The sequence below is a fragment of the Solanum tuberosum genome, unplaced genomic scaffold (genome assembly GCF_000226075.1).
Source record: "Solanum tuberosum cultivar DM 1-3 516 R44 unplaced genomic scaffold, SolTub_3.0 scf00004, whole genome shotgun sequence".
In the NCBI taxonomy this organism is placed as follows: domain Eukaryota; kingdom Viridiplantae; phylum Streptophyta; class Magnoliopsida; order Solanales; family Solanaceae; genus Solanum; species Solanum tuberosum.
In genome coordinates, this window is record NW_006238930.1 from 400,213 (window position 1) to 410,754 (window position 10,542).

Below are 10,542 nucleotides of genomic sequence, written 5' to 3' on the forward strand. Positions count from 1 at the left end.
AATTAATTAATTAAAAAAATAAAAAATTATTAAACTCTCAATTTTTAAAAAAAAAACATAATGTGCTTATCTAAAATATTCAAAAACACTTCTCAACTAAACTAATTAAACATAATTTTTTTTCTTTCTAAAAAGTGTTTTTTATTTAACAAAACTGTTTATCAAAATAAGTCTTTTTTTAGCTTCTTGGCCAAAAAAAGCTCTAAAACATTTTTAAAATTTTGATTAAACACTTATTATTGCTCCAAAATATATTGACTGAAATTTCAATAGTTGGTAATCCATGACTTTAATGGAGTGACGAGAGCTACCAACTTATGCCACCATTGAATGAGGCCTCTTCCATAGCAGCACTTCTCCTCAATAAGTGCAACTCCATAACCTTAATCAGCAAAGCACGCCAGCTCCATGCCCTCATCCTCACTTCCATACCCGCCACCTCCAGATCTCCTTATGTATTCAACAACATTCTCTCCATGTACGCCCGATGTGGGTCTATCCAAGACTCACATATCCTGTTCGACAAAATGCCTGAGAAAAATATTGTCTCTTTCAACGCCCTCATTTCCGCCTATTCTCGATACCACCACCTTGCCCATTGGGCTTTCCATTTGTTTGCTCAATTGCAAAGTGAGAGCATAAGACCAAATGGATTAACTTTTACTAGCCTTTTAAATGTGTGTTCGGGTATCAAGAATCAGGTATTAGGCTCTATGTTTCACTCCCAGTGTATAAAGTTTGGATTTTTATACGATGTGTGCGTTCAAACCTCTGTTCTTGGGATGTACTTAAATTGTGGAGTCTTGGATTGTGCAGAGAAAGTGTTTTGCTACATGCATGATAAAGATTCTGTGGCTTGGAATACTCTATTCTTTGGGTATTTGGAAAATGGTAAGACCGTGGAAGGCCTTCAGCTGTTTGGCACCATGTTGAGGACCGGAGTTGTTCCTACGAATTTCACTTATACGACATTGTTGAGTGCTTGTAGCAGGTTAAGAGACCATCTTTCTGGGAAATTGACTCACTCTAAAGTGATTGTTTCAGGGACTGTACCTGATTTGCCCTTGTATAATGCCCTGCTCGACATGTATTCTAGTTGTGGTGATAGTGAAACAGCTTTGAAAATCTTCAGAAAAATGAAGAAGCCAGATTTGGTTTCTTGGAATTCAATGATATCGGGGTACGCAACAAATGGAGATGGAGAGATGGCAATGAGGATGTTCATCCAATTTGGACAATCTTCTCGCTTCACCCCTGATGAATATACATTTGCAGCTACAATTTCTGCTGCAGGAACATTGCCAGCAGCTGAGTATGGGATACCACTTCATGGCCAAGTTGAGAAGGTGGGGCTCGGTGCAAGTGTATTTGTTGCAAGCACACTTATATCAATGTACTTTTGCAATGGGGAAGTTGAATCTGCTCAAAAGGTTTTCATTAATGTCCTTGATAAGGATGTTGTCCTTTGGACTGAGATGATTGCTGGACATTGTAGGATTGGTAATGCTGAGAGCTCTATTAGATTGTTCCATGGGATGTTACAGGAAGGCCACAAGGCTGATGAATTTACTCTTACCAGTGCCTTAAGTGTGTGTGCTGAAGTGGCAACTGTGAGGCAGGGTGAGATGATTCATTCCCTGGCTGCCAAAACAGGCTATAGTGCTGAGATGACCGTTTGCGGGAGTCTGGTTGATATGTATGCTAAAATTGGAAACCTTGCAGCTGCAGAGCTTGTGTTTTCCAGCGTCACCATGCCTAATCTAATATGCTGGAACTCAATGCTTGGTGCATATGGTTACCATGGGAAGTCAGAGGAGGCATTCAAGATGTTCAATGATATTTTACAACATGGCCTAAAACCAGATCATGTAACATTTATCTCTCTGCTTGCAGCATGTAGCCACTGTGGTTTGGTCAACCATGGTTTATACTTCTGGAATTACATGAAAGAAACTGGTTTAGAACCAAGCCTGAAGCATTATTCTTGCATGATCACGTTGTTGAGTCGAGCTGGATTGCTGGAGGAGGCTGAGAATGTTATAATGGAATCACCCTTGGGTGTTGAATGTCTTCAACTATGGAGAATTTTACTGAGCTCCTGTGTAAGTAAAGGAAACCGGATAATAGGAATACGTGTTGCTAAACAGGTTTTGGGCATGGATGCAGAAGACAGTGCAACAAATGTACTACTTTCCAATTTATTTGCTTCAACTGGTAGATGGGCTAGTGTTTCAGAGATTAGGAGAAAAATAAGGGGACTTATGTTGGAAAAAGATCCTGGTTTAAGCTGGTTAGAAGTTATGAACAATACTCATGTGTTCTCTTCTAGTGATCATTCACATCCACAGTATGATGAAATAAGAGCTGAGCTGCATAGATTACTAGGAAACTTAACACAGTCAGAAGCAAATCAATTTATACTGGATGCTGAGGCTGTGGAAGTAGGATCTAGCCTCCATTAGTTTGAATCAGAATGACTGCCCACTGAAATCTTTGATAGGCCATGGAGCTCAAGATTCAACCAATCTCTTCTCCAAAATGATTCCTAGAATATATGTTTGTTATATTGTGTTCTAAACTCAAATCATTGAACTGAAGCCTAAAATAAACTAGTGGTATCACACAAAATTTCACCCTCTTTTTTATAGCCTTTAGGCGTCGACCATTATTTTCTACATATACATTTACGACAGAAAACTAATTTTACCATGTGGCAGTTATCAGTCAACAAGATATAACTGCTGCCATATTTCTTCTCCGTGTATCCTGAAATTCTTTTCTTATTTGAAAAGGGAAAAAATTAAAAAAGCAGAGGGTTTATAATTGGGGGGGATTGCGTCTACAACAAATGAGATCTCGATTAAGTGTTTATACAAATATCCAAAGCATCACAAATATAACCAGTTTCATTTCTACAAAGGGAAACTGAAATCATCTAGAAGAGACTCGAGTACAAAATCAAGCTTGATACACTAGATCAGGAGAATTAATTGAAAAATAGTATGAAATAGCATTGCCGCGACATCCCTATGAACTAACATCTCTGCAGAAATAGCGGTCCACAATAATGAAACTGGAGGTAGATAAACTGCATTATTTCATGATTTGTCAATGCTTGAGCTTGCCAAGCTACTGTGACAGGTAACCAGTAGCATAGAGATTTCCATCCATTCAGAATCTTAGATGTATGAATTACCAAACACATTATCTAGCGTCTGCCTGTACGACTTTTTGCTCTAGTCTTCTGCCAAAAAGAATGATACACAATAAAGATAGGCATCAGAATTAGGAGCATTTTTAGAACAAAGTCATAAGCACCTACCTTTGTTAAGATTTATTAAATAATACCATAATGAAGTAGGTACAAATTGATAAACAAAAACATACATCTTTCTTTTCATGAAATATTATGAAAGATACAACCTTCTATTACGAATATAAAATCTATCAATGCCAAAGTGTTGCTGCAACATATACCAGACAAATGATGAAAGAATTTGAACCAGAGGTTTGTAAAAACAATTTCAGCAACCATGAGGCAGTACCAAATGTGTCTATGCCCATTATGACTGCATCACTACTCTTAGTTGTGATGTCCTTGTCAAATTAAAAAATTGTTTATAGAGATTCAAACAATTTGTTGTGTATGTTTTTCTTTCTTTTATAAGAAATCAACTTGCTAGTTGGTGAACCATGGTTATTCTTAAAAAAAAAAAAAATCACATAGAAAGCTCAAAGCAACAAAACTTTTGTAAAAGCATCCTAACATTCAACAAAGTAATTTTTCAGGATTGGATTCACACAGAACTGGTAATAAACAAGCTAAGCATTACAAAAACATTGAATAGAACTGCATATAAATTCACCAACATAGCCAAATAAAACTATTCCTCTACTCCACTTAGATTTCCATTTTCCTCATGCCATGCTTGAGGATAGGTGAGAAGTGTTTTTCTTTTAGTCAAGGCATAAACAAGAGACAATATAGGAGAACACGTATACTCACAGATTGAGTCCCAAAACTTGCCCCTGATGCTAGAGTAGCCCCTTCAAGGACATAAGAACAACAATTAGGCACAAATCAGCAAACAAATTTAACTGTTACCAGATTCAAAAAATTAGCAAACAAAATTTGAAGGATGCAGGTTCTGGGGATAGAAGAAAAACAGGATGAAAAAGAAGAATCCCTTCCATTCGAAAATACTACAGTATCAAGAATATCTCATTATTGAAAATATTCTAAAGATATCTGAAAATTATAATATCAGATGAACTAAGTAACAAATTGTAGGTTATCATAAAAGAAAGGAGCACACTGGCAAAATGAAGGGTAGAAAAAAAAAAGTTGGATCATAAAACAATTTTTTTTGAAAATATAGCATGTGATTAAATAAATCACCAAACGCACAAGCATTTAGAGGAAATTTCCCTAAAAGGAAAAACTTAACTACTCAAAGTAACTTCCTCAGAAAAAACTAAATTTCAAAGCAACTTTTCCCCACCAACAACTTTTGGAAATATTAGCCACAAAAAAAAGTTTAAAACATAGCAGTTAACCAAGAAATTCCTTGAGACTCTTTTGTACAGTAGGCCACCTCAACAAAGGTGAATCATCAAAGGGCATTGACTTATTGGTTTAAGGCAAAAGAAATCTGAAATAATAACATGACTGTACACTTAAGCCAGGAGGAGGTGAGAGAGGTTGACAGTGATAAGTTTGAGAAGTGGTAGAGCTAGACTGAGGAAGAATTGGAGAGGTGATTACATAGGACATGACTTAGATAGAAAGCATGGAGATCAAGAATTAGGGTAGATGGTTAGTAAGTCGTCGAGCAATTTTTCTCTCTTTCCATTGGTAGAGCAGGGTCCTAATCTAGAGCAATTATCTGCTCTATTAACAGTATTGTTAGTATTATGCTAGTATTAGCTTATTCTTCAATTCTATTACTACTAATGTTTCCTTTACACTGGTTCTCTGTACTATTTTTTACTGATCGTACTTTTTTTTTTTTTTTTTGATGACAAGGGAAACCCGCAGCCGCTACCCTTTGGGTGCGCACAGGGTAAAACCCCCGCTCCTATGCAATAGCTCGCTGATCGTACTTTTCTTTTCTTCTCTTTTTTAAATTGGTAATTGTTTCTATTTCTGTAAATCAGTACATAGGTTCAACTGAAAACCATATTTACATAAGCAAATCTAAAAGTATTGTCCTATCCCTATAATGAGTCTTAAGACATCAATGACAGAGACATCATTATTAGGGCAACTCTAATTACACCAAAAACAGAGAGTCAAAATACAATTCAGTTTTACTTGTTGCATTCTACTCTCGCCTCTCCCTATTCTCAAAATCTCTAAGGTTCCGCTCTTTCCATATTGTCCACCGCTACTCAGTATTTTCATCATAAATTTTTTATTCGTGCAATTATTTTTCAAACCTGTTCTGAAACATGAGTGTTCTTGAATCGTGGGGGTCCATCAGAAACAACCACTCTACCCAACAAAAGTAGGGGTAAAGTCTGTGTAGACCCCACCCTACTCTTCCAGACCCACTTGTGGGATTACACGGGTATGTTGTTGCTGAATTTGACTTGTGTATTATGTGAGTCGTAGTTGAAGAACATATGAAGTAACAGTTCAAAAGCCAGTTTAATAAAGCAAACATTGCATCAAAGTTAAATATTTCAATAATAGATGGATTTGAATTCTTAAAAATTGTGAAAGTTGTATAAAATTACCTTAATAATGGAGTGGTCTCATGCATTTGGAAACCTCCCAAAAGAAAATAGTGTTGCATAAATTAAAACCAAGGGAGTATATAATTGATTTAATAAACAAAAGATCAAGTTATAGATGCATGTTACATCAAATATCATTATGGAGACTATAATACAAAACTATGGAGGGGTAATAATCAAAAGATATTCAGTTTTTCTGATAAAGAGATTATATAAAAAATTTACTTTTGTAAAAGCTAATCTAACAGAGGGCCAAATATGTCATTATTGAGGTTGGCGGAAACATACCTGAAGCAAAAGGTGTTGCAAAAGATGAAACTCCAGAAGCAGGGGTAGAACCAAATAATGGAGTACTAAAGGCTGGAGTTGAAGTAGACAAGGACCCAAAGAGTGAACTTTGGGGGGAAGCACCAGATGTTCCGAACAAAGAGGAGACTGGAGCTGACATTGTTGGAGTAGTGAACAGGGAAGAAGATGAAGCAGCAACGGATGGGGTAGCAAAGAGTGAGGATCCACTGCCCGTTGAGGCAAAAGAAACTGCAGATGACATTTGTGGTGTACCGGATACCCCAGGTGCTGCTGAGCTGGAAATTAATCCTGCCACTTGAGTTGATGGTTGTGAAATTGTGGGCAAATGCAATGTTGGATGTACCCTTTTCGCAGCTGCCTCCTGTTTAGCTGTTTCCCGCCGATCTGCCTCAAGAAAAGGATCGCTTCCATCCCCTCGACGGCGCTGATCAGCCAGGTATGCTGTTTTCATTGATTCAATGTACTGATGAATGCTCTCTACCTGATTTACCGAAAGTACAAAAATATTTTCCCTTAAAATCACAGCAACTAAAAATAAAGGCGTAAGCTAGAAATTATGATAACAAGGTACACAAACATTTCACATGCAACTCTACTAGAATTCTAGAGCAAATGGTGAATGCATGCAGCGTTATATTTTTTCGCTGCCTCAAAAGTATATCAGAAATCAACTAATACGCTGATGCTCTCTGATACTAAATATAAGTGGCACAAAACTAATTAATGAGGAACATCAACTGCGTCAGAAGCTACAAGTATATATATAATGTATATTTGTTTGGTCAAAATAAACGTTACAAAGAAGCCAAAGTACTCCTAGTCATTTTTACTCTTTTACTCCCTTCTAACTAAGCATGATACTTTCATCAAATCTTAAGAAGCCCTCACCATTACAAAAAGTTCCACTTCCCATTACCTTTGTGGCAACATGAAAACAAAGCCAGTGCCAGCTCTTTAAGTGTGTGTATATATATATATATATATATATATATATATGCACATTTATCTGGTCATAATAAAAGTAACAAGAAGGCAAAGTACTCCTAATCATTTTTACTCTTTTCCTCCCTTCTGACTTAGCACGATACTTCCATCAAATTTTAAGAAGCCCTCATCATTATAAAAAGTTAAAATCCCCATTACCTTTGCGGCAACATGAACAAAAAAGCCATGCACATTTGACATGACTTTTGGAAGAGACTGCAACAAAGATGAACTGGAGTTCATAGAATTCCTGTCAGAATCTAAGGCCATCAACTGCTCCAATTCTTCAACCCATTGTCGGCATTCTACAAGATATTTCTCAAATCTTGCTACAGTTTGCTGTAAAAAGGGAGAGGGCTTTTTTGGTATCCCACTGTAAAAATCAAAAATTGCCGCATTGGGGGTAGACTGAGCTGAACCAGATGCTGTTGGAGCTACAGTTGCACCTGATGCCTGTGATGGAGCAGTAACGCTTGCAGCAGCAGGTGCACTTTGATGATGAAACCTTGGGCGTAACATCATAAAAGAGCGCACCCCAACCTCTGTATTGCGCAGCATATCTTTAACAACAATCATTAGCTCTTGCAAGATAGCCTTTTGTCTTTCCATTGATGTACTGATTCCACCAAGTTCCTGAAAAAGCAACTTAACATTAGCACATGCAACAAAGTAAAACATGGAGGTTAGAAACATTAATTAGAAAGAAAGCAGGAGAACTTATTCAGACTCCAAAATGTTACTATCGGTGGCAAATATTGTCCTCTATCAGAAAAAGAAATGCAGGAATCTTCACTCTGAACAACAAGAATATGACGAGCATTGTTAAATGATATGAAAATCCAACTAATGCAAACAACAGCTCTAGAAATTACCTCTAGTCTGTGCTAAGCACAAATAGACACAAGGAATGTAACTATATATAGAATGCATGCTAGAAGAATAAATCAGCTTTCCCAAAAATACTGACATTGGTAGAAAGACCCTGATTTTTGTACACTTCTTATATTATTTTCCCACAAAACAACACTTCTACAAACCAGAATGTGACTATTTTAATGTTTGATAACAACTCTAACTCTGTGCGTGGACGACATTAGCATGTTCATTCTTGTGAATTTGAAAGTGACTATAAAACTTGTACAGAAGGAAATCAAGTAAATCCAGCAGATGATTCAAGATGAAAAACAACCAAAAGCTTTTGGGTAATTGATCCGAGAATTTTACTGAAGATTTACAATCTGGAGGTGTAATAGTGATTAAAATACAAAGGAATCATAAGATACAACCTGAATGCTGCGACTTGCATCCAACTCAAAACCATCATTTGACACTGATGAATCATAAAGTCGGCTACACTGGTCAAGCCTTTGGCTTTCATCCCTGTATTCCAGTATCCTCTCCCTACATCCACAAGCACAGAAATAACAATTAAGAAACTTCTCTAACAAAAATAGAAAACAAGAATAGGAAACTAAACAACTTCAATCATGTTTACTATATGAAATTAACCTACTCAATTTGCAACAGAAGCTTCTGCGAGTCCGGGTGGAGGTCTGCCCATTTGGTACTGTAGGTGGCAGGAGTCTTATCGTTGGTGAAAAGGTACAATTGTTGCTGCTGTGATGACTGATGTTGCTGCAGCAGTTGTTGTTGTTGTTGCTGCAATTGCAATTGTTGTTGTTGCTGAAGTTGTTGTTGTTGTTGTTGTTGTTGTTGCTGTTGCTGCTGAAATTGAAGTTGTTGTTGCTGTTGCGAAAAGGGAGTGATCTGAGAGAATGGCGACGGCTGTTGCTGGCCGGGAGTTTGGAATGGCGATGCTTGCTGCTGCCCTGGAGTTTGGAATGGAGATGATTGCTGCTGCCCGGGAGTTTGGAATGGAGACGCCTGTTGCTGTCCCGGAGTTTGGAATAGGGACGGCTGTTGTGCCTGTGGAGTGAAAGTGAACGCCATTGGCTATTGCAATGCTTCGCTCATCGGAAATTTCCACAACAATTGAATTAGGGAAAAAGCCGAACAAAGCCCGAAGAATTGTAGAAATGGCTCCGGGAAGAAAGCACTCAAACCCTAGAATATGAATTGGGGGATAGTGAAAAAGGCGCCATCCTCTCTTCCTTGTGAATAAAAGAAGAAGACCTATATTTCCGTCTGTGTTCAAATTTCAGCCCGCTACGAGGCCCACCTGACTTCGCTCGACATTTTCCTCCAGATTTTTCTCATTAAACTAAATAGTTTATGGATTTTCTTTTAAGTGGAACAAAACATAGTTGTAAATTGTTTTTAGCTAAAGAATAAAAATAGTAACATACTGAAAATTCAATTTACATATATTAATTATTATTATGTAGGAACTCACTAGTACAACTACATCATGAGTTTGGTGACTATCTTGCACTGTTGCACGTTAGAATTTAGATTGTTCATCTTGTTTGCCATATGACATTTTATTTTAAGTATATTTGTAACTTATATAACTTCTTGTTCCATAAAGTAATAGCTTGATGATTTATAATTTCACAATGTACATAAATGACGATGCATGTGTCATGGGTTCGGACGAATTCAGTAGTTTTTCCGTAAACCCTATATTTATACTAGAAAATTAATAAAATATATATGTATATTAATTTTTGAACCACTCAAAAAATTGATTGACGGTTATTAACGAAATTTAGAACCCAAACTCTTAATCCTGACTTTGCCTCTGTATGCATGCTTATATAGTAATCGTTATTTAAATTTGTATTTGTATTTCTAATAATTTTGTACCTTTCAATATTTGATGTAATCTAATTTTAAATAGCATGGAACTTAAGTGGTGTAGTTGTGTGTTAACTATGTCAATAGGTAAAACACTTTGTCTTGTTACCTCTATTGCTTAAAACACTTGTTATACAAATGGATGCGGCTAAGTTTGGTAGGACAAAAACCGTGATCCCAAGTCATCATAAACTTATTTGGCCAAAGATTGTTGGTTAAATTGTAACTAATTATAATGAGTCATATGTCAATATATGCATCTTGAAACTAACTTTTTATTTGTTATTTTTATAATTTATCGTATCACCAAACTAGAATGAATTATATTTTCTCATGGAGATAAAATAAAATTACTTTTAAGAGTAAAGACAGAAATATTGCAGGAGATGCACCAAGGCAAAATCGTTGTAGTTACATACATGTCTCATGTCAACCAGCGACTGCATACGTCACACCTTCGAAAAAAATGATATAAATAGTCTCTTAACTATAGTAGTAAGTCTAAAATGATCCCTTAACTATACATTTAATGGATTTCGTTCTTTAACTATTCAAAAACTTATCAACTTTGGTCCCTTAACTATACACTTACTGGTTTTAGTTCCTTAACTATAAACTTACCGATTTTAGTCCTTTAAGTATTCAAAAGCATATCATGTTTGGTCTTTGTCCATTTTTTAAATACAAATAGCTTAAGTTTATACTGAAGGAATCCATGCCTCGAGAAATTAAATCATTTAGCAACTTTTTCTG

General features: G+C 36.3%; 2 protein-coding genes across 3 annotated transcripts; one reads left to right on the forward strand and one right to left on the reverse strand.

The window, feature by feature from the left end:
• The first annotated feature begins 183 nt into the window (after nucleotides 1–183).
• LOC102598084 (pentatricopeptide repeat-containing protein At3g50420) lies at nucleotides 184–2,786 on the forward strand. Its single transcript, XM_015306355.1, has one exon. The coding sequence runs from the start codon at nucleotides 318–320 to the stop codon at nucleotides 2,460–2,462; it is 2,145 nt and encodes a 714-aa protein (XP_015161841.1). The 5' UTR covers nucleotides 184–317; the 3' UTR covers nucleotides 2,463–2,786.
• Nucleotides 2,787–2,840: 54 nt separating this feature from the next.
• Nucleotides 2,841–9,277, reverse strand: LOC102598416 (nuclear pore complex protein NUP58). 2 transcript variants are annotated; one of them, XM_006338177.2, is made up of 6 exons: nucleotides 8,546–9,277; nucleotides 8,319–8,433; nucleotides 7,192–7,665; nucleotides 6,028–6,529; nucleotides 4,007–4,047; nucleotides 2,841–3,241 (listed from the first exon to the last, which is right to left on the reverse strand). In XM_006338177.2, the coding sequence occupies exons 1-6, from the start codon at nucleotides 8,980–8,982 to the stop codon at nucleotides 3,209–3,211; spliced, it is 1,602 nt and encodes a 533-aa protein (XP_006338239.1). In that variant the 5' UTR covers nucleotides 8,983–9,277; the 3' UTR covers nucleotides 2,841–3,208. The 2 variants fall into 2 exon arrangements, with proteins under 2 accessions (XP_006338239.1, XP_006338238.1); XM_006338176.2 differs by having other exon boundaries at nucleotides 2,841–3,244; nucleotides 8,546–9,275.
• Nucleotides 9,278–10,542: the final 1,265 nt, after the last annotated feature.

Coding starts and splice junctions, on each gene's coding strand:
- LOC102598084 (XM_015306355.1), top strand. CDS start 318: ATGCCACCATTGAATGAGGCCTCTTCCATAGCAGCACTTCTCCTCAAT.
- LOC102598416 (XM_006338176.2), bottom strand. CDS start 8,982: ATGGCGTTCACTTTCACTCCACAGGCACAACAGCCGTCCCTATTCCAA. Junction 8,434..8,545: donor AAGCTTCTGTTGCAAATTGA/GTAGGTTAATTT, acceptor TTGTGGATGTAG/GGAGAGGATACTGGAATACA. Junction 6,530..7,191: donor TTGTTCATGTTGCCGCAAAG/GTAATGGGGATT, acceptor TCGGTAAATCAG/GTAGAGAGCATTCATCAGTA.